The sequence below is a fragment of the Amphiura filiformis genome, chromosome 9 (assembly GCF_039555335.1).
Source record: "Amphiura filiformis chromosome 9, Afil_fr2py, whole genome shotgun sequence".
Lineage (NCBI taxonomy): Eukaryota > Metazoa > Echinodermata > Ophiuroidea > Amphilepidida > Amphiuridae > Amphiura > Amphiura filiformis.
Window position 1 is genome coordinate 34,976,360 of NC_092636.1, and position 25,057 is coordinate 35,001,416.

Genomic DNA, 25,057 nt, shown 5'->3' on the forward strand with positions numbered 1-25,057 from the left:
ATTAAATGGGCTATTCTTGATGAGATTCAGGATCATTGTCCCCTTTGAACAAGCAAGTGCATAGCAACTAGCTCTATGAAGGGGAACTACACACGCACACACTGGTTTCGCAAAGCATTTTTGTGTGACGCCAGCCTGACCAAGCAAATACACCCCTAATAGAAGACATGACCTTAATCTTCCACATAGGGATTGTGAATTTCAAATACGGTTACCTGATAGGTGACTCCACTTGAAATCTACACTCCCTTTGTGGGAGATTAACATCTTGTATTCCATAGGGGGGTGTGTGGAATTCAACTGGAATAGCCTAAATGTAGCAGTATACAACTAATAAATTGAGGTGGAGAAAACCCATGCTTGACAATATATTTAAATCTTAATAGCAATAACAATACAGTTAAGATTAGCCTAATGACACATGGGCTTCCTTGACTGGAATTTTAGGCACAAACTAAAAGTGCCCTCCTGTAAAAAATCCCTCCAGCAAATAAGGGCACAGACCCTTAATTCTTGTTGGGATTTCAGAGGAGGGAGCTCTCTATTTTTATATGTGAAATTTTAAAGTAGCCCATGTGCACCATTAGGGGAATCTTATGCATGGATCTGTACAGTATGCACTCTCCAATTTACCATTTTAAAGTGTTTTTTACATACCATGATTCATACATCCAAAGTATTTTTATGTAATTAATGTTTGACCGAGGATGTGTAACCCTGTTATATATAAATAATCATATAATACGCACTTGTCTTTCTATTGCTTTATGCACATACCAATACATAATATCTAAAACCAAAAGCTTTGTACAAAATGCAATGTTCCACTATTGACACTGTAAGAAGACATGATCCCAGTGTGGCCCTTCGGAATTCTCCTGAAAGAAACAAAAATATGAAGCAAAACTTTTTAGGATGCAACATGATCTACAACTTGTGGGATAGGCTTTTACGACGGGAATTCATAACAATTAGTGGGTTTTTAGCGGGTTTGACGTCGGACAAGTTTAGAACTGCCAAGCTTTCATCAGGAGTAGCTCTGACTGAAGACTGCCCCTTGTCAACAGAGAACAAGCAGATCTCGCCTATCTGCTCATTTTACAGGTTTTGGTGGCTCTGAAAAGAGCCGTTCACTGAATACTGCCCCGATAGGCGAGATCTGCTTGTTTTCTGTTGACAAGGGCAGTCTTCAGTGAACGGCTCTTTTCAGAGCCATCAGTAGGCAAGGGGCAGCCTACATGTCTCATTCTTAGGTACTTTGTCCTGAAGAAGTCAGAGCTACTCCTGATGAAAGCTTGACAGTTCTAAACTTGTCCGACGGTGAACCCGCTTAAAACCCACTAATTGTTATGATCTACAACATAGACTTGCCATGGGAGAACTCATTTCTAAAGTGCTGAACTAAACAATTTCCATAATTGCATCTGATCCAGAATTAAGTGTTGATAAAGACAACAGGTGTTGTTGAAATGTACACAAGTAAGTGAACATTCTGGATCAGATACAAAGAACTTTGTTAACAAATTTACTATACCGTACCTGATGAATCTGCTCAATCAGAGAAACCAATATTATTTGAAGATGATCAAAATAGGTAAGAACATTATATATTTATTCTTGTATAGAACATAATGTCAAATCCATTGGAACTCAATGCCCAGATCAAACTGTGTAGACTCTCATTCATCTGGGTATATGGTGAAATTAAGAGTAAATTTAAATCTGGTACCAGACATACTGACACTGCGACTGAAGGGTCGTAGCTGGGTTGTGATGCAAATGACCTTGACCACCAGTAATTTCCGGTATACGCTTGCGAAGTGATGTAATATATCAGATTAACTACCATAGCAATAGGTGAAAACAATTTTGAATATATCGTGCTGCACTACAAGCAGGTTGCACTCATCATCTGTGTATGTCTGCAATTATAGATTGAATATAATACCGGTCTTTTCAAAGATACTAATCTTACAGGTGCGAATGATCAGCATGATATGGTTCAATGCAGAGGTATATTCAAAATAGTTTTCACCAATTGCTATGCTAGTTATCCGATTATTACATAACCGCCAGCATATAGATGTAGACATTCCTCATCGCTTGTCATCTACACTGGAAGTTACCGGTTCTTAAGGTCATTTGCATCACTACCAAACTGAAGACTGAAGGTTTCAGTGGAACACCAGCTGGCAAAGTCCAGCATCAATATGTTAATGAGGGCCAATCATTCCATGAAGGCACCCAACACCATGTGTAAGTTATTAGAAACAGGCATAGAACAATCTGCCCTCATGAATAGGTAAGACTTATTGCTACATACAGACTTTGCCTGTTTATTTCACTATCTGTTCCTCTTTAATCTGTGGCGCTGTTGCTAAATGACCATTGGTTCTTTCCTGATCTACCAAAGACGAATTAACAGACGGTGCACCAACAAACAAAGTTTAAGTTTGTTTAGCTTACAACTCGCCCCTAGTTGACTGGTCCAACATAGTTAGTTTCTTTGCCAGTTTTCTTCAGTGTTTCTAGAAGCTCATCGGAAGACACAGTGGCTTCAACAACTACTTTCTTGCCAGGAAGGTCAATTGTAAAATCTTTGACTTTATCTGTGAAAACAACAAAATATTATAATTTAACCAGGGGTGTCTATTCTTCCAGAAAATTGAAATTATTCCCTCACCCTACTGTGCTGTGTCACATCCACCCCCAGATTCTTCCCCAACTGAGATCCCCAAAAACTTTTAGACTGGTTGCTATCTACATGTACTTTTCCTTATTTTCTTGTTCCCTCCCTTCCCTGCCTGAATATAGGTGTGTTGTCAGACCCAGAAACTTCTTTATACAACATTAGGCTAAGTTTTGAGTTGTTCTATTCTGTCTTCCATAAAAAACATCAAATTCTTTCCCAGATACAATGTAGTACAGTCTGGACACTGAACCATTGCATCTAAGGGCTAATGGTTCAAAGGGAAGACAAACTCAGACGGTCAAATACCTCTAGGCTCTTTATTATTTTCAGAGCTAGCTGTGATTTATTATTTACAGGGCTCACTGAGAATTCATCTTTTTTGTTTTGATTTTCAGCTTTTTTTTTGTACTAGAAACAAGAGTACTTGCTCTGACAAAAGTATAGGATCTTCCCAAATTGCAGCTTTTTGCTAGGTGTTTTTAGCTTTTTGCTAACTGTTTTCAGCATTTTCAGCTCTTTTATATGTGGTGACTTACATGCCCCTGATTTATAAAGCCTTAGAATTAAAATTCTTCTGCAGCAGAGTTTGGAGATCGCCACTGGACTATTGCATCTAGCATAGGCCTAGGGAAGGATAATCAAGGATTTGGATCTGAAGCTGAGGTTTAAAAGGGAAGATAAACTTGGACAATAGAGCTGTTAACTAATTGATGGTTCTGTCTTCCCTTAGAATCCCAAATGCTTCCCTAGATAGGCAGATGTCCAAACTAAAAAAAAAGGATTTTGTATGACATTTAAAAGCAGAGCTCCTATATTCTTTGTGTGCATTATTACCTATAGTATGACCACTAGTCACTACTAGTGACTATTGCCCAGGCAGGGAAGAATAATGACCCATCTTTTCCCTGTTTCATGCTTAAGTCCATGGTTTCCCTCAAAATAATTATTGTTGGGATGGGAATGGGTAAAAGCCAAGGGACCATTACATGTATGCTAATGCTATGTACCCATTATAATTCTTCCTTAAATGACACATTGATACTACCCTGTAGAGCAGTCACTGCCAGTCAGTGCCCAGTGACCATCTATTTCATTCCAAAAATAGCCATAAAACATAATCCAGTTATACATTTTTCCCCAAATTAGTTAATTTTATTTTTAATCTGCCTTAAATCCTGATGACTTTGCTTCTGTTTTTCCCTCTATTTTTTCCTTTTTCAAAATGCAAAATTCTTCCCCAAAGGGGTAAAATTATTCCCTCCCCTTTGGGGGCGATTAATGGAAGAATAAACGCCCCTGAATTTAACAAAATTAGATCAAGGATTTTTGCGCACACATAAATTGAGATTAGTCTCTTATGTTAGCTTCCTTTGATATAAAGTAGTTGTGCTGTGCCTCTTTAAACTGATCTGGGTTGCCAATATCAGTTATGGTGTGCGGTATCCAGTCAATCATTCCAGTCTCTTACTGTCCACGGTACATAAGAAAATTTGTAGATGTTGGTGCGAAATTGGAGTTATGTAAATGAATTTGCGTTTGATCGCCTGGTATGCCATTGACAAGTACGAATGGACAAGCAGACTGTGTCTGTGGAATTCCACAAGGGTCAATTCTTGGACCATTATTGTTCATTATATACATCAATGATCTCCCGAATGTAGTATCTTTTAGAACTAAAGTAAGTATGTATGCAGATGACACTGCCTTATACACTGTCTGTAAAGATGTAAATGACTTAAATTGTACCCTTAATACTGATTTGAAAAATGTATCTAATTGGCTTATAATACGTAACAAACTGAGTCTCAATGTACGCAAAACAGAACTTCTTGTAATGGGTTCTAAGCAGAGACTATGTAGGATTAACGATGAGAACATAAATGTTCATATTAATGGAACCAAGCTCACTTGTGTTAAAAAATTTAAACATCTTGGTTTCATAATTGACGAAAATCTGTCATGGAATGACCATGTACATCATATTGAAAAGAAGGTAAAACCAGGCCTGTACTATCTTAATAAAGCAAGGTCACTTATTCCATCCAAGACACTCGATGTGTTATATAAGACCATCGTTGCACCTCACTTTGATTACTGTAATGTTATATGGGGAACATGCAACCAATCTTCTTTTCATAAGGTCCAAAAACTCCAAAACAGAGCTGCTAGAATATCTACTGGTGTTGGTCGATATGAATCTGCGACGGCAGCATTAAGCACTATGAAGTGGCACAATTTAAGAAAAAGGCATGATAATCACCTTGCAAGTACTATGTATAAAATAATGAATAACCATGTGCCTTCCTATCTGACAAATAGATTTTCTATAAGAAATTCTGGATACAATCTAAGGGGCCACAAAAACGTTCTCATCCCAAAACCCAGAACAGAGTTCAAGAAAAGATCATTATCGTATAAAGGTGCAATATGCTGGAATGCTCTTCCTGATTTGACTAAACAAGCGTGCAATATTTCGCAATTTCAAAACAGGTTACTTAAGAAACATTATTTTTAAATGCAATCCATCTCAATATGTTTTATGTTTTAACTAGATATTATTTGTGTAATTGTTTTTGGTGTTATTATTTTGAAAAATTTTAAATTTAACTTTGAATTATTTAAAGATTTATGTATTTTTTTCTTAAAGTTCTTTACATCTGTAAGATAATTGTTTTTAAAACGATCTCTTATCATGTTTGTAATAACCTGTATATAATAATGTTCTTTTATATATCTATCTTTTAATCTTGTTTTTATGTTTGATGTTTTACACCACGGACGTGTGGAAGAACAAATATTTTTGAACATGTAACCGTGTATAAATAATGTGAATGAATGAATGAATGAAAGAATGGCAGAGTGGCAGTGCCAGGTAGCCCCCTATGGCTTTGTGCAGGATGGTTAGACGCTTGATCTTTCTTCTTGTGGAAAGCATCTCCCAATCAAGCTGTAATGCTCGTCTTCCAATCAAAGTCGTTGCAAACCATCCTCGCTGCTCGCCTCTGGATCTTGCCCACTTTCTTAATCAGCTCATTGGTGTGGGATCCCAAACCCCAGAACAGTATTCTAGGGCCTTGTAGGTGGCATGAGCCTAGGTTCCTGCAAATAAAACCTAGGGTCTTACTCGCTGAATTCACTATTCTTGAAACACGAGTGTTCCACTTGAGGTGGGTGATGTCGACCCCTAAATAAGTCTGGGATGTGGTCTCTTACCTGGTTTGAGTTTATTGAGTACCCTTGTCACAGCACCAGAGCACCCTTCACAGGTCATTGCAACAGTGAATTCATGCTTCTGTATATAGCAAAGAAAAATAATATAGTTGATATTTACTACCACCGGTGCTCTTCTCAATATCAATATGTGGAGTGGAGATGATGATGATATACGGCAATGGAGGGAGGAGAAGAGTTAATGAAGGATGTGAAAATGAAAGGGCAAAAGAAATATAACATATTGAAGACCAGAGTGATTAAACTTAAAGCCTTAATGTACAATCTTTTTTCAGAATATACCTTTATTTTTTTCAAAACCGATTTTTTGACATATTATGTTCCAACTTAAATCTATGAGCAAACTGTCATATTCGCCCTATTTGTAGTAAAACGCGGGGATGATTTTCTGTTGGTCCGACATATCATAATTTTTAGATTATGATAATATGTCGGAACGATCTCAAATCGTAGTCTCCTACGCAGCCGGTTTCGTTGCGCTCCCTCGACATGTGGAGGGAGCGTAACCAAACTGGCTGGGTAGGAGACTAACTCTGAGGCCGCACTCGCCGTCCTAATCCAAATAGTGCGAGATATTTCGAGTGATAGAGGTGAAGATTATGATGTTGTTTCTTTGCAAATTCCCAATGTTTTTAGCGTCTAAATGTATTGGGAACTTTCATAATGATTGCATATTATCATTTTGGAAGAAAAAAAGAAAAATCAAAAAATTTAAAAAGATCGTACATTGAGGCTTTAAGAAAGGAGGGTCAGATTGTAGCAGGTCAAGCAGTGAGTTTGTAAACTTACGGAGGATGGGTGGAGTCGGACACAGATAAGAACAAGGATTGGCATGGCAAAGGTGACATTCAATAAAAAGAAATGTCTTCTTACCAAATGCCTAAACAAGGATATAGAAAATAATTGTAAAATCAATACTTTATATGCTCAGGAATATTTTAAATATGGGGGGGGGGGGGCTTCCATAAGGCTTGAGGCATCATCCAAGGCACAAAGTACTAATGGTGGGTGAGTGTGTGGGAGGGAGGTGCCCCCTCTGGTGCAAAGTGTGGAAGCCTTTGAAATGTACTTTTCAATCAAGATTTACTTTAATTTGCTAAGGTTAAAGAGCTGCCAAAGTCAAGGTTTAATGGGCTATTACAGAAATTAACGGCACCTACCCTATAGAAGACATGGGATTCCCAAAATAAAAAAAGTTTGATTTACGAGGTCAGATGTGTCAAATTTGTCTTCTATAGGGTATACCTTTAATTTCTGTAATAGCCCAATGTATCAGAAGGAGAGTATGGCTTCTATAAACGAGAAAAATTATGGGTACAAATTTATAGAAAACAAGTGAAAATGGCTATTCTTGTAGAAAGTTTTTTTTATAAATGAGTGGAAAGTGGCAAAGAATTTGAGAAATATGGGGTTTTTTTAAAGAAAAATACGGTACATCACGTTTTCAAGAAATGTGCCACTTTAAATAAATGCATTTTGCAGTAAAAAGATGTCAAACACGCTTTAAAATTAATGCCTCACTAGCATAAATTACTGTCAGTCAAATCTCCCTCTCATCTGGCTTCAATCAAGAAGTGTTGAGAGCCGGGTGGGGGGGGGGGTACTCAGGTTTGGTAGGGACGTGCCGCTGAGAATTTGAAAGTGGACCCATAAATATACCAATTTTTCAAGAAATTTTGACCCATTGATATACCAAAAGTCAAAATTTTCGGCCAAATTTAACCTAAATTGTCGTAGTTTTTACAAATTTTCCCAAAATTTTGGGGAAATTTTAGCTAGATTAAGGAAAAATTGGGCTATTTTCAGAAAAAATTGAGAAAATTTTGAAAAAAGGACCCATTCATATACCAAAATAGGGTTTGAAAAAGGGGTCATTGATATACCAAGAGGCTGAAAATGCTACCCATATAAGTTAAACTTTATTAATCCATTTCTGGAAATTACATGCACATATGAGATCATAAAACTACATTATATTAGAGAACAAGCATTATACAAAAACAGATATTATAAGCAAAATGAAATTCAAGGGCACTCCCTAGAAATGGAATGAAAACATAAATTAACGACGGTACTTCAAGTTATGATAGAAAATAGCTTGAGGAACAAATGAGTTCAGGTACCTGTCTGTATTTGCACGCTTGGCAGTTGCATACGACCAGATTTTGAGTTATGGTGATATGACAAGCGATGGTGGAGTGGATGTTGGGGATCCTCCATCACATCGGTGAGCTTCTTTAACAAAAGATCAGTGTACACTGTCTCGAAATCCTGTCGTGGTGAGCCTATGATTCTACTATTTGCGGCACGTCCCCGTATGGTCATTTGTACTGAGTACCCCCCCCTCCCCCCCCCCCGGGTTGAGAGTATCTTCCAGATCCAAAATCAAGTGTACATCAAGCACTTCTCAGTAATAAAGATGTCAAACATGCTTTAAAATTAATGCATCACTAGCGTAAATTACTGTCAAAACAAGCGTACAATTATGCCATGTGAAAGCTTTGCAACTTGCATCACTGGATTTGCTGGAACTTTTATGTCCAAGCATGAATATTCTGATTTTGGAACAAAATATAAATCATTTCATAAAGCATATATTTTTAGATAAAGACATGTTTAACCTTGATGTGAAAGTTTGCTCAGGTCGTCTACAAGAAAAGATCACCTATAACATTCTGCTGTAAACCTTTGACGAGGGTGTACTACCGTGATGTTGCAAAGTCAAAGCTATTAACAATACGTACAGCGCAAATATACGCAGAAAATGGTACATACTTACAATCCACATACAAACTAGGAAAGCATACTTTCAATGTACAGCTGGTTTTTTTCACAACAAATGACTTACTCACCAATGTCTTCTGTGGCCAAACTTGATTATTTAAAGTCCTACTGCATTATAGTCCACTTAAAATATCAATTTGGTTGAAATTTGTTGCCAAAAACTGTGTTTAAATGTGTTTATTCCACCACATAAATTCTTGTGATCAAAATTCCCACCATTAGAATGTGCTATCTCCAGCATGTAGCCCTTTACACATAGCATGTAACCTCATCTCTGCTTATAGAAGCTGTTACAGGCATGTGTATAGGTGACCCCGGAGTGACGTCACAAGCCGTTGACCTCCGTTGACAACAAATCCGATTCAGAAGTCAAATTTGTAGTTTTCTGTGGTTTGTCCCTTTTCAAATCGGCCAAAATACTACCATTTCTAAACTTCTCGACATGGGGCCTCCAGCCAACAACAAAAATAAAGACTCTCCTCTACATGTTCATGTGTTCAGCTTCACATAAAATGCAATTTTCGCCAAGTATTTAACCTTTATTTTACCGAAATCGGCCGAGAAATTTGCTTGATTCGAGATCAAAACAGAACGTAAACAACCGAATGAGCTCTGCTACAAGTCTTCAAGTAGTCGCTCAGCTGCACGATCTATTGTGGGTTGAAAAGCGTAAGTGTAGCCGACTGTAGCGTCATGTAAAATAAGTACCCGGATGACCGGGGTGACCTATACAGCATGGTTACAGATAGGAGCACATTCAGGCTTGGTTAAAGTCTATCTTGTTATGATATGTTTGGTAAATTGGCCAATTAGGTCAAGACATGTCATCAATTTAACCTTGGCATGAGAAAGAGTTGCCACTCATGCTTAAAATCCACCACATTATGGTGGATTAAAGAATAGCTTAATCTATTATGTACAGCTGTGTGTGGTCAAAAGAGTATACTTCATGACTTCTAATATTATTTGCCCCAACACATGTGTCTGGCACTTAACACTTTGGGCGGAATATTTGGAAACGGGTATTTTTTTTTTTTTTTTAGTCCACAAAATGTAAACATGGAGACATGTACAATTACAGAATTTGACTTACTGGAAATGGGTTTTTGCTGAACAAAAGTAAGTAAACATTAGGGATCATATTTTTCAAAAATGGATTACAGGGTTTCAGTGTATTTTGAAAATGATGGGTTTGTGTGAATTTTTATAACTGGTGCAGTTATCATGTTTTGAAATATACACTCTTTGACAGCTCTCTCCGTGCCCGGTCCCCGCACTCCGTGCATCCGCGGGTATTCATGCTTGTCGGTGAACTTTAAAAACACCCCCTTTTGCATCTCATTTCGCGAAGTTTTTAGGGGAAAATACCCCTTTTTTAGCGATTTCGCGAATTATTTGCCCTTCGACAATACCCCTATTTTCGCTAAAACGCGAATGATATTTCTAATATACTCTTTTCTGGCAGAAACGCGTCGGCTGCTCGATGGATATACCCTTTTTTTTAATTTCGCGAACACGTGGTTTGAAAAAACACCCCTTTTTTGTGTGTTTCGCGAATCGCGTTTCTTCATATGAATACACCCCTTATTTCGCAAATTTTTCGACGAGCATGAATACCCGCGGATGCACGGAGTGCGGGGACCGGGTCTCCGTGCCTGTTTGAATGCCTGGTTATACCATGTACCCATACACTAGGTATGGGTACATGGGACCAGGTATACAGCGCAAAGTTCATTAATAAATTGCCACTCGGCAACAGCAGATCGCCTCTGCCAGGCAATCAATCAGAGACAAGTGCATTTCAACACAGTTACTAAATACGCGATGTACACTTAAAATACGCTCTCATCAAAATGTACAGGTAATTTACTTTGATGACGTGTGTATGTGCAGCGTTCGATTTACCAGGTGTAGCAGAGCAAAATAAATGCCCCACATGTTGGACAACCTCAACCAACTAGTGTTACACAAATTTCAGCTTGTATAGCAGTTTTTTATAATGTAACAACTAAATATTTAGTAATAATATGCTCATGATGCTAGTAGTAATATCAATTATGAACAATACATCACCTAAATAATATTTTTGCTAAAAATTGCTATGCAAATTTCTCAAAGTAAATCGCACCCTATAGTCAAATGCAGCAAACCTTTGACGAGCACGACTACCGTGATGTTGCAAATTGGCGCTAACAACGCGTCGCCGCACAGTTCATTCATAAATTTCCACTCGGCAACAACAGATCGCCTCAGCAGCCAATCAGAGACAAGTGTGTCCAACGCAGTAAATATGCGATGTATACTTAAAGGTGAAAATTCTCTTCCCTCCCAAAAAGTTCCTATATGGTTGGGAATCCTTCAATTAAGTTCAGTTAATTAATTTCAGAATTTAATTGAAGAATTTCTTCTCGCCCCCATACACTGCTTATCACGTGCAGATATAGGTAGTGTATGTGCTTAAATCCGTGATTCGAAGTCGCGTAAAGCCGTTGGTCCCGTGTACAGGAAGAGTCAAACCCTGTGCACGTTAAGTGTCAGAGCTATTCGAAAAGAGAAGGGGGGACCATCCCCGGTTCTGATATCTGCAATCAATCCTAGGTTCCAGGATCGTGCATAGGTACAAAACTGTGCACGTTAAGCCTGTGCGACAATACTCAATTTGAGGTATGCACGTATATAGGAAGAAGAAGAATACGCGCTCGTCAAAGGTTTACTGCATTTGATAATAGCCCTGTGTGCTGTCATCCCAATTGTCATAAATAATAATACCAACCAAAACTTGCACTTGACAAGCTTACTTTACAATTAGTTACACTTTAATAGTGTCAATACAATTATACATAACATGTAGTCCGAATAATCAGACCCAGAACAAAATATTAATTTCTGACATGATCCTGGTGCATTGATGACCCAGGGGGGGCCACTCAATACATATGTGTTGTCATCACCGAGCAGAAATCCACGGGAAAGGGTACTTTTTTCACGCATAGATAGTCGCGGTCCGCACGGACCGCGAATGGAATAGGGTAGCTATTTCATGCTATTTTGGGAAAAAGGGTATACATTTCAACACAGGTCAGCGTTTAGGGTATGGATTTCACAGACATGAGGTCGGCGTCTGCAATTGAAGGTATGGATTTGGAGGACATGAAGGGCCGGTTTATTGACCACCTTTTTGGCATTTCTGGTCATCTTCTTCTTCTTCTTGGTTGAGTCGGTAGATACAGATTATTAGCTGCAGTTCACCAACTTTTTGGGTCATGGTCGCGGATATATGGTGCGTGTCTGACGGTGTCTCTATCTAATTGTTCTGTTTGGTTGACTGTTGAGCGGTTCTTGAAGCTATCAATTGTGCTTGCCTTGATTGTTTCTTCTCCTGTTGCGTTCCACTCCCTAATTGCTCTTGGAAAATAGCTGTACTTGTATGTGTTGAGTCTTGCATAAATTGGTTTATAATTGCTGCTGTTCTTCTTCCTGGTTCTTGTTTCTTTTATTAGCTCCATATGGTCGTTCTTGTTTATGCCCACCATGTTGTTTGTTATCTTATACATCATTGCCAGTCTTGCTTGCTTCCTTCTATCTTCCAATAAATCCCATCCTAACTCCTGTATCATCTTGGTCACACTACTTCTTTGCTTGAAGTCCCCATTCAAAATCTGGCAGCCTTACGCTGCACGGCTTCAAGTTGATTTATTGCTCCATCCTGGTATGGCCCCCAGACTGTGCTTGCATATTCGAGTATTGGTCGCACTAAAGCCATATATGCAGTTTCTTTAACTTCCTTGGTGCAGAACCATAGGTTTCTTCTGAGACAACCAAGCACCCTGTTTGCTTTAGAAATTGTGTTTTTCCTCTGTGTATTCCAATTGAGCTTGTTATCAATTTCTATTCCCAGGTATGGGTGCGATGACACTTCTTGCAGTTTTTGCTTGTCAAAAAGTATAATCCATATCCGGAGGTTGCATCTTGTTGCTAATTTTCATTATGTAGCATTTTGCTGCATTAAAGGACATTCCCCATCTATTCTGCCATTCTTCAAGCTTTCTCAAGTCATCTTGAAGAGTTTGAAGGTCCTGCTGTGTTTTTGCTGCTGTGTAGATGACACAGTCATCCGCGAACATTCTTGCCTTGTTTGCAAGGTTATCTGGAAGATCATTTATATAGATCAAAAAATCCAAAGGTCCTGTGACTGTACCTTGTGGTACGCTGGAAGTGACTTGCTTGGTTTCAGATGTGATCCCATCGCAAACAACTCTTTGTGTTCTTTCTGTTAAAAAGTGACGAATCCATTTTTGCAGATTCCCTCGGATTCCGTAGAAATCTAGCTTACTAAGCAGGCGTTCGATGCGGCACTTTATCGAATGCCTTTTCGAAATCTAGAATAGCCATGTGTACAGTTTCTCCCTCTTCCATACTTTTTGTCAGATCATTCAATGTCAGTATTAACTGGGTCTCTGTTGAATGCTTGGCCCGGAAACCATGCTGGTTATCAACTAGAATATTATGCTCTTCCAGATGATCCATGATGTGCGAATGCACTATGTGCTCTAATATTTTGCACACGACACTTGTTAAGGAGACAGGTCTATAGTTACTTGGTTTAGCCCTGTCACCTTTTTTTAAATATAGGACATATGTCTGCCTGTCTCCACTGTGTTGGAAGAAACCCTCATCTATAGACTGCTGAAATAATTTGGTGAGAACCGGAGCCAGTTGCTCTGCCATCATTCTCAACATCCACGGGAATATTCCATCTGGACCCGGTGCTTTATTTGGTTTGAGTTTCAGCAGTTGCTTCTTGACTCCTTCCTCATGAATGACCAAATTCGGGATATTTGTTATGTTGCTTTCCCCAGTGACGGGATGTGACTTTTATCCTCTTGCGTGAATACACTGCAGAACTGGTTGTTGAGTGCTTCCGCCTTTTCCTTGCTGTCTGTTAAAAGTTTGTTGTCAACCTTCAGGTCTGCCACTCCATTATCTTCTTTCCTCAAACTTTTTATGAAAGTCCAGAAAGCCTTAGGATCTTCCTTGACCGCTGACCCCAGATCATTATTGATATACTCCCATCTTGTCTTATTGAGAGCTCTTCTACATTCCTTTTTGTACTCCCTGTATGTCTCCCAATCTTTTGCTTGGCCACCTTGCTTTGCCTTGTTGTACAGCCTCTGTTTCCTTCTTGTTCTTCTCCGACTCTTTCTGTCAAACCATGGTAGATCATTTCTTGTTGATTTCACTTTAGTAGGAACATTTTCTTCCACCGTTCTTTTGATTTCCTTTTCAAGATGATTCCATTTGTCCTGCACCGTCAAGTCATCAAGATCTGCAAAGGTCTTTTGGTATTCTCCCATTTCTTGTCTGATCTTCTCTTCATTGGCTTTTTTCCTGATGTAAATTCTTCTCCTGGGTTGTTTGGGCCGCTTAATAACAAGGTTCAGAACAGTGCTTACCATGTCATGATCTCCCACGCCAGGTTCCACTTTGGTGTGATTGACAATGTTGGTATTATTTGTGAAAACTAAGTCTAGGATGCTGTCTCCCTAGTTGGTTCTGTAACCATCTGCTGCATATTGTATTGCACTGACAGATCCAACAACTTCTCTGCAGCTGCTTTAGATGCATAGTGATCTGGTATCACTGTATTTGTTTCCCAATCAATGTTACCTTGGTTAAAGTCTCCTGTCACTATTATGTCACAAGTCCTTGGTTTTGCATTAATCTTTTCAATAGCTTCCCTCATGCCATCAATCTGTGTTATGTCCGAGTGATTTGGTTTATAAATAACACCAAATATTATTGGTCTCCTCCCTTTAATGTTAACTTGACACCATAGGTTTTCCCCTTCACTTTCTAGATCTAACTTTCTAGAAACTGCAAGGTCTTTCCTGTATACAAGCAGAACTCCTCCATGACTGTCCCCTTTTCTGTCACGTCTCAAGATCATATAACCTTGTGGCACTATTTCTGTGTTTAGGATATTTCCATTTAACCACGTTTCGGTACCAACTATGATGTCCGGTTTGTAATCCTCAACTATTGCATACCATTCAGCAATCTTGTTTTTTATGCTCTGAAAATTGATTGTAAGGAACTTCAGATTGTTTTGATTCTTCCTCACTTTTGTTGGTGAGGAACAAGTCCGATTAGTCTGATTTCCTCCACTTTCACGACTTGGTGAACCTAAGCTGCTATCTGCTTCGCTCGAGCTGCAACCAGAGGTGTCAGGGCTGTTATCTTTTGTTTCAATATAGTCACAAATTGGGCACACATAAGCAAATGTGGTACCCATAAGTCTGTCATAGTCCATATTGTCAATTCCACCACAATGATTGTGTGTCCAGGAGCCACACTTATCACAATCCATGCCTCTTTGGCCATTTAGAACTGGGTCTTGGCACATAGTACATGTGGCTGCACAGTTGTTGCAATACCATTCTTTCTCACTACACCTCCACTGTTTGTAATCCTTCATCGGCATTGCAATGCAGGTAATATCGTCCAATATCTGCAGTCACTACACTGAACTCTCAGTTTTCTATCTGTTCCTCCTCTATTGCAAATTTGGCAAAAGTAGTCACTACCCACTTCTTTTTGTATTGTTGTATCTGGATCTTGACTCTTGGTGCGCGGAATTGCGCGCAGTTGCTGCAATACCAGTCTTTCTCATTACACCTCCACAGTTGGTAATCTTTCACCGACATTCCAATGCAGTTGATATGCGTCCATTCTCTGCAATCGCTACATTGTACTCTTAATCTCTTATCCATACCTCCGCTATTGCAAATCTGACAGCAGTAATCTGTAGGCCCTGGGTTTACACTAATATCTCCTGCCAAGATGATGATTATGAAAACCCTTACCAAACTTGAATACTTAATAAGTATTCTGAATATATTCATGTTGTATTCTGAATACTTGTTTAATGTTATTTTTGTGGTTGAATGTATTCTCCTGGTTTCAATACTAAATTTCAGTTTGGTTTGATACTAAAATCTAAAATCTGGATACTTATTAAGTGGTATGAATACTAGCTAGCATCTAAAATAAGTGGTGTATGAATTCTAGCTAGCATCGAATACTTATTAAGTGGTATGAATACTGCATGTAGTTAGCATCTAAAATAAGTGGTATAATAGTAAGCCACCACTAAGAACGTTATCCAAATATCTGAATACTTAACAAGTGGTATTTACACTATCAACACCCAGAGGGAAATTGTGAAGAAAAATAATACTAAGAATAAGTGGTATAATATTACTACATCCAGGTCAGGGTCAGGTCAACTGCCAGTTTCAAATTTGCTTCAGACATGGCAGTTACATATATAATTCTGATGTTATTTTAAACAAAAATTGGCATTTTAAACCTTCCTGGATAATGTGTACATGTTTTAGTTGGGTTCCACTGTGTGCTGTAATCATCAGGTAATTCATGTGCTACTTTGGCTTTGCCAAACAACATGAACAAGGAGTAAAAAGGTAAGCTTATACTTCACATACAATTAAACATCCATGATATTGAATGTTAATGTCAAATGTTGCAATTTGCTCTTAGCCTCTGTGTAATAAATACTAGTATATAAATAACCTCTATCTATATAGTCACATGGATTCAAAATGAGTTTTTCCTGAGGTGGTTTTCATCAACTTATGATAAAATAAAGCTCATAATTTGATAAAATGATGTGGTGTGAATACTTTAACACATCATTCAATTACGAAAAGTATTGCGTATTTCGAATTGCAATACCTTGTCACTAGATGTCGCATAAATCGATCGTCATCATTAATGTCACACACTAACATGAGGGTCAACATCATTATTATCAACATGATAATGATCATCAAAATGCAAATAAAAGAGAATGCCATCTCCATTAGGATCTTCAGCTTCGATTACATGCATCATCATTATCATCAACATGATAGTCATCATCATTGGTCAGTCCTCATCATCAAGATGGTTACCATCAAAATGCAAACAAAATATAATAATGTCGCTAAAAAAACATAGGATCTTCAGCTTCATTACAATCATGATGGTCAATGCCTGATGGGGGCACTCAACTTTACAAGTGACGGGTAATATGTGCCTACCTGCCTAAAGTAGGGGCCTATCGCTACAAAAAGTTGTTTTAAAAAAGGGGGGTCATTGGGTACAAAGAAAATAAAAAGGGGTCATTGGGTAGGGGCCTATAATATATTGAAAACAGGGGGTCTTTGGGTATACCGTACAATTTAAAACAAGGGGTCATCAGGTAGACAATTTTGGAAAAAATGGAGCAAAATTCTAATTCTTATTCTGAATACAAATTTGCTCAGTGAATTAAGAGAATTTGAAAGTTTCCGCATTATTCATCGTAGCATTTTATGATACAATTTAAGAAAAAAGGGGTCATTGGGTAGCTGCACCTAAAAATAGGGGGGTCATTGGGTATTACTTTTAAAAAAGGGGTCGTCGGGTATATGCGACTTCAAGGGGGCCTAATTGACAGACACATACCGTCACTTCTTAAGTTGAGTGCTCCCCCTATCAATGGTCATCATCATTAACAAGTATTAAATTGATTTATAATGTATCATATCTTTTATTTGTTCATTCACGGTGGAATTTACTTGTCTGCATCGGTTGGGTGGTTAAAAACTTGTACTGTAGGCCTACCATAATGTCATGCAACTCCTTGCTGCAAGCTAAAATGTTTGTCATAAAATGAATTCCTAAGGTAGGTAAACTGTGAGCTTCAAAAGGAAACTTCAAAAGGAACAGCAGCTCAAATTTGACCTAAACAGCATTCAAATTTGATGCAAACAGCATTTGGTACTGCATGCACAATAAGTGAGTCGGACCAACATGAACATGCCTTCAGTAGTCTTGTGGTATGTGTAATTGAAATAGAACCAGGTTTCCTTCTAGACATATTTTGCTGCCAAAATGAGGAGACCACAATCAGAAATATGTTCAGAACAAAATAGCTGTATGACTTCAATAACCATGGTAACATTTAGGCAAGCAATATTACTAGTCTTCTCATTTGCATATTAGTATTCAGAATGCTATAAATAGCACTAGTATTCTCATTTGCATATTAGTATTCAGAAGGAAATACCACTAGTATTCTAATTTACAATATTAGTATTCTCATTTACATATTAGTATTAAGAATACTAGCAAGTATTCTCATTTAAATATTTCGGCCTATAGGAATACTTATAAGTGGTTTGAATACTAGTGAGTTGTTCTCATTTACATATTACTATTCAGAATACTAGTGTGTGTATTCCTATTTACATATTAGTATTCAGAATACTAGTTGGTTGTTAAAATACTAGGGGTAGTGGTAAGAATACTAGTGGTAGTGGTTAGAATACTAGTGCTAGTATTACAACATAAGCTAATATAAATTAAGTGGTTCAAATAAGTGGTTCAAATACTGTTATTAATCTTCTAATTTACATATTAGTATTCAGAAAGACTTGTTGTGTCCGTTGAATAATGTGGTTCTAGCTAGTATTCAAACCACTAAAAAATAATACATCATGAATACATTCTATGAATATATTCAGAATACTTAAAAAGAATACAACAGGAAGACATGCAAGTTTGGTAAGGGAAGTCCCAAATGACTTTTGGCTTTCGGTAGCATTTTTGCTCTCCTATAGTTATATTTCAAACCTGTCATATTCACAAACAAGGATGCATGATCCTCACAATCTACCCTTAGACTGTTGAATTCTGTTTGAAGAACCAAACCAATACCAATACCCAATTTCTCTTTCTTCCCTCCTTCCTTCTGTCCGTTTCACAAGCAAGACCAACAAGATGAAGTAACTCACCACTCTTTGCACCTTCATACTTGGTTGTAGGTAACAATCTATTTAATCCGGTAGATGGTCTGATGACTTATGTAAAAAGTCTTTGGTTGAAATCCAATACCAGTGACGGTAGATACTGTTGGGTGATCAGCTATGTTTTTATATTTATCACAAACAAAGTCACAAAATAAATTACGTACTCAATAAAAAAGCTCTCTTCACCCGAAATTCCAAAGTTAATTCTCCACTTCAGTTTGGTATTCCACTACGTAGTAGAGAGCACTCGGCTGCACATGTATTTTTATAAAAACATCAATTTGACTTCACTGTTGCACCAAACACAAAGAGCACTGTTTATAAAATATCACATCCATAAATAGTTCAGCTAACTGCATACACATCAATATTAAAAAGTTAAAAGTTAAAACCATCAAACACGCTGGTAATTTCTAGTTCAATAAATTGCACTGCTTCTGGTATCCTCCGATGATGCAAGCACTCCAGTGATTGCACTCACTTAATTGTTGTTTGGCGTTCTACTATTTCTACACATTGACATCGAATGTAAACAATAAAAGTTGATCACGATTACTTAAAACATCAAGTTCAATATCTGCACTGCATGTACTCGTAATGTCCACGAATACATATACTGCTACTCTGGACGGGTCCGGTTGTCCTTCTGCACCGCCAATACATCTAATTTTACTCATGGACGCCAAATATCAACAAATATTCACTGCACCAGTTTCACATTAATTTTGCACTGTCTTCATAAAACATACACTTAACATCAAGTTCAATATCTGCGCCTTCCTGTTGTTTTATACTGCTACAGTCGTATTCTGCTTGTCGTCTGCTACATACACTTCGCTGCTGAATGTGCACATCAAAACACAAGTAACGGAAATGTTTATTGCACTTTCTATACTACTCACTATGTAAACGAAACACTACTTTTCGCAGTAAAGTTTATTCTGCTGCACTACATCAATTTCACAATTGCACATACCATGTAATCTAACGAGCTGCTTTCTGTTGAAGTATATACTGCTACTCTGGAACTGGTCCTTCTGTTCTTCTGTACCTCCAATACATCAAATTTTCTCATGAATGTCATATATCAACAAGTATTCACTGCACCAGTTTCACATTAATTTTGCACTGTCTTCATAAAACATACACTTAACATCAAGTTCAATAGCTGCTCCTTCCTGTTGATTTATACTGCTACAGTCGTATTCTGCTTGTCGTCTGCTACATACACTTCGCTGCTGAATGTGCACATCAAAACACAAGTATCGGAAATGTTTATTGCACTTTCTATACTACTCACTATGTAAACGAAACACTACTTTTCGCAGTAAAGTTTATTCTGCTGCACTACATCAATTTCACAATTGCACATACCATGTTGTAATCTAACGAGCTGCTTTCTGTTGAAGTATATACTGCTACTCTGGAACTGGTCCTTCTGTTCTTCTGTACCTCCAATACATCTAATTTTACTCATGAGCGTCAATGTCAACAACTATTCACTGCACCAATAAGTTCACATAGATTTTGCACTGTCTTCACAAAATAAACACCTTTACTTCTGCTCCGTATACATTTAAACAATAAATCACAGATTGCACCACATCAAGTTCACATATAATTATTTCCTCTGTAGTCCCTGCAAACAATAGCTAGAAAAGGTCACTGCACTACTTGTACATCTAATTCACGAACACATGTATCAATAAAATGTTGACGCCACTTCTGTTGGTTCCTCCAATGCTGCTGTTAGGTTAGTACCGATGCACATCAATTTTCAAAACATTCATCTCAATGTCAACATCAGATTACAAACACAATTACTCACTTCATCCAATTCCTTCTTTCAGTTCTGCCGGATGCTGCTACAGCTACATGCACATCAATATCAAAAAGTTACAATCACTATTCACTACTACTTCGTGCACTTCATCACTTTACATCAACAACAACTTCACTTTTCTGTTTGATAAACTGAGGCTTTTGATTTACGCTGCACAACAATTATATCAAACTGCGAGTCAATGATTTACTTGAATACAACACTTTACAGCTGTTTTACCGGCGCTCTTGTCACGTGTCCACTTTGTTGACATCGGCTCACGTACTTCTCAATCCGGGCCCTGGTGTAAATTCGGCTCTTCGGCACTCTCGGTAATTTTCGCAAATCTATGACGTCAATAAGATGGCGCTGATGCTAATAATGAAGATTTGTTTTGTTTTTAAATTGAATTGTTGCTAACATCAAATATTGCACAAATGCCATACATCATAAATAGGTTAAAACATGAAGATACAAATATAAAGTTTAATAATATTGCCACTTAGCGTGTTTGATGAGCTGGGTCCACTCCCGGAGATCCACTGGTTGATTTCTTCTCAGTGCCACGCCCACTTCTTTTCCCGTATTTGCGATGTAAATTCCTCTATCTTCTCTCTAAATTCCTCCAGACTGGTTTAATTTAAAACATATACTCTTCTTAAACTATGGTAGAACGATGGTAGAAAATGATGGCTTGATTGGTAAAATAAGATAAGAACCACTTCTGGTCTCCCCTTTCAAATTTTCCCGCCGTTGTACCCAGTTGTTGAATTCTGATCCTTTCTCTCCACGACACAAGTGCGGCGTCCAAAACACGTCAAAATTCTCTCTCCTTCACAAGAAATTTCTCTTAAAGGTGATATAGGATACCGAGGGTAATAATCCACTGTGTATTTGCCCTCAAATTTGTAAAAGTTAAAGCAAAACTTTGCTTTTAATTGCTGAGATACCGGAGCAGATGAGAGACACGTCTTGCACCTCCGACGACCAGACCCTATATTGAGTACGTAATTTATTTTGTGACTTTGTTTGTGATAAATATAAAAACATAGCTGATCACCCAACAGTATCTACCGTCACTGGTATTGGATTTCAACCAAAGACTTTTTACATAAGTCATCAGACCATCTACCGGATTAAATAGATTGTTACCTACAACCAAGTATGAAGGTGCAAAGAGTGGTGAGTTACTTCATCTTGTTGGTCTTGCTTGTGAAACGGACAGAAGGAAGAGGGAAGAAAGAGAAATTGGGTATTGGTATTGGTTTGGTTCTTCAAACAGAATTCAACAGTCTAAGGGTAGATTGTGAGGATCATGCATCCTTGTTTGTGAATATGACAGGTTTGAAATATAACTATAGGAGAGCAAAAATGCTACCGAAAGCCAAAAGTCATTTGGGACTTTTCATGCAGTGAAAAGGGTACCTTTTTATGGTGGTTGGTGAAAAGAGTGCCTAAATATTAGTGGTCAGTGAAAAGCCTCCCTTTTTTACAAGAAGGTCAGTGATTAGGGTAGGTATTTTCACATGCTCGAGATCCGTGTTTAGGGTGTGAAATTTGAGGGCCTGTTTGATGATGACAACACATAAAAGCATATAAGACATAAGTGGCCCCCCTGGGATTGATGAATCTTGTAGGTATCCTAGGTGAATTCAAATTTGCCATCAAATTGCATCGTTTTATATATCAAATTAAAGCCCTTGAGTAAACTAAGCCAAAACTGAAAACCTTTTTTTTCATAGCACTTTCCGTAGCAAAGTTACATCTTGTCAAAGATTGACTTTCATCAAAAGATTCAGCTAGCAAAATTCCCCAAAACGGCATTTCGGGGTGTTTCTAGATCTTAGACTCATGGCGATGGCAGCTTTTTTAATGGAACTGCTATCAAAATCCTCTAAAATTCCATGTGCGACTTGATTATCACCATAAAAATCATATATTTGGGTCAAGTGAAGTATAGAAAACATATTTATGTAGGTTTCCTTCACCCACCTATTCTCGAAAAAAATTCAAATTTCTATGTAAATATGCATTGTGTTGGGGCCCCGGTCTCGGCGAATTCGCTGACTAGTAAATGTGTTAACTAAGGTTTGCCTAGGTTACCTAAATCTTGATTTACAGATTCCGGCAACAGAAGCTTAAACAGATGCCTCTCGGTCTATCAAAAATAGCTACCAAAAATTCACCATATTTATGCACATAAGAATAGATTAGATTTTTACACATACCTGAGTTGCCATTGTTCTTTTTCTTCTTTTCTTAAGGTTATAAGGGCCTGTACAAAGCTAAGCTTACAACACGTCACCTTTTTATTGTTGGAATTTTGATGAAAAGATTTCCTGAACTAAACGGTACTTTCTGATCATGTGATCAGTCAGCTGTTCAGTAAATCGATCATGTGCGTGGGTCATATGACCAGTTAATGGAGGGGGGGAGCTGGAGTGAAGGAGATGAACGTAGCTGAACGTGAAGCTTCAAGTTCAATGGGACAATGAAACAAACAAATATAATTCTAATAAATAAGTAATAAAAAATTTATAGGCCTAAGGGCCTGTGCAATACTGTAGGTATCACAGGGAAACCTCAGTTAACACATTTGTTAGTCAGTCAACTTAAAGGAGTATTTCGTGATCCTAGCATCCTCTTTTTATGACATTTTTCAGTACATATCCACGAAAAAGCATATTCCCAAAATTTTGAGTTGATTCCGATATTGCGTTTGCGAGTTATGCATGATTATGTGTATTACACTGCTCCATAGACAATACGTTGTAATTTCGTTCTGGTGCACCAGAACGAAATTCAAATTTCACGATATCTTTGCTAAACGAATTAATCTGCAAGAAATATTTTGTACATAAACATTATGTAGCCAGAGGTTTCCAGTGATATAAAAATCTCAACTTTTTTGAGAAAAGTGGGGGATGAGGCTGTGGATCACGAAGTGCCCCTTTAACCGGCAATACAAATTTACATTGAAATTAAAAAGAAGCTTTTTAAGAAGGAAACCTTCATAAATATGTTGTCTATACTTCACTTGACCCAAATATATGATTTTTTATGGTGATAAGACACTCGCTCATGGAATTTTAGAGGGATTTTGATAGCAGTTCCATTAAAAAAGCTGCTATCATAATGAGACAAAAGATCTAGAAACACCCCGTAATGCTGTTTTGGGAATTTTGCTAGCAGAATCTTTTTGATGAAAGTCAATCTTTGACAAGATGTAACTTTGCTACGGAAAGTGCTATGACAAAAAGGTTTTCAGTGTTGGCTTTCTTTTACAAGGGCTTTAATTTGATATATAAAATGATGCAGTTTGATGGCAAATTTGAATTCACCTGGCATACCTAAATACTGCCGGTATGAGCCATAGGCCGGGGGAGGTTAAAATGGGGGGGGGGGGAGCAATTTTTGGCGAGCCGAAAGGGGGTGCAAGCAATTTTCGGCAAGCCGAGAGGGGGGCAAGCGATTTTTGGCACACATTCTTGGGCGCCTTTTAAATAAAACGCTCTGAGGGGCTGCATGTGCAATAATTATGAGGGGGAATTTCCAAATGGCTAGCCAAAATCGCCCCCCCCCTCGGCCCGCCAAAAATTCTTTGCCCCCCCCCCCCTTGTACATGCCAATTTTTTTTTAATGATATGACTGTCTACCGACTACAATCATGCCGGCCGGTTTATGAGACAAAAAGTAATTTTTTGCGTAGGCCTACTGAATGAATCATCATTGTTTTTTGTTTTGTTTTGTTTTTGTTTTGTTTTTCTTTTTTGTTTTGTTTATTATTTTCTTTCCTTCATGTTCCCAATAATCTCTGCTATATAAGCGCCGTTTTAAATTTTGGTCAACTTCTTCATTTTAACATTTCTTTATAGCTTTGCATTCGACCTAATGCCGATTGTTTTTCTAGGCGCGCGGCAAATTAATGCCGTTTTACCGCCCCCGGGATTTTACGCACTGAATCCTCCCATTTTGCCTTCTGAATCATCATAATCTAGAATGCGTGTTAGGCAATGTTATTTTGGAACATTATTATTTTGAATGTTTTTTGATTTCCTTGCTATCTTCTGTAGATAGCATTTAGGGCCTTGATTCATATCTCTAATTTTTTTCTTTATGTTTAATGATTTTTTTTAATGATATGACTGTCTACCGAAGATAGCAATCATGACGGGTTTATATGAGACAAAAAGTAATTTTTGCGTACTGAATGAATCATCATCATTGTTTTTTGTTTTGTTTTGTTTTGTTTTTTTTGTTTTGTTTTTGTTTTGTTTTTGTTTTGCTTTTTTGTTTTGTTTATTATTTTCTTTCCTTCAGGTTCCCAATAATCTCTGCTATATAAGTGCCGTTTTAAATTTTGGTCAAGAACGCGTGTTAGGCAATGTTATTTTGCAACATTATTATTTTGAATGTTTTTTGATTTCCTTGCTATCTTCTGTAGATACCATTTAGGGCCTTGATTCATACCTCTAATTTTTGTCTATATGTTTAATGATTTTTTTAATGATATGACTGTCTACCGAAGATAGCAATCATGGCGGGTTTATATGAGACAAAAAGTAATTTTTTGCGTATTGAATGAATCATCATTGTTTTTTGTTTTGTTTTGTTTTTGTTTTGTTTTTGTTTTTTCTTTTTGTTTATTATTTTCTTTCCTTCATGTTCCCAATAATC

At 37.7% G+C, this 25,057-nt stretch overlaps 1 protein-coding gene across 2 annotated transcripts; it reads right to left on the minus strand.

Annotated features, from left to right (window-relative positions):
* Positions 1-544: 544 nt before the first annotated feature.
* LOC140160922 (copper transport protein ATOX1-like) lies at positions 545-22,758 on the minus strand. Of its 2 annotated transcripts, none has more exons than XM_072184268.1 (4): positions 22,609-22,758; positions 5,906-5,984; positions 2,474-2,609; positions 545-875 (listed from the first exon to the last, which is right to left on the minus strand). In XM_072184268.1, exons 1-3 carry the CDS (start codon positions 22,618-22,620, stop codon positions 2,476-2,478), a joined length of 225 nt encoding a protein of 74 aa, XP_072040369.1. In that variant the 5' UTR covers positions 22,621-22,758; the 3' UTR covers positions 545-875; positions 2,474-2,475. The 2 variants fall into 2 exon arrangements, with proteins under 2 accessions (XP_072040369.1, XP_072040368.1); XM_072184267.1 differs by having other exon boundaries at positions 545-878.
* Positions 22,759-25,057: the final 2,299 nt, after the last annotated feature.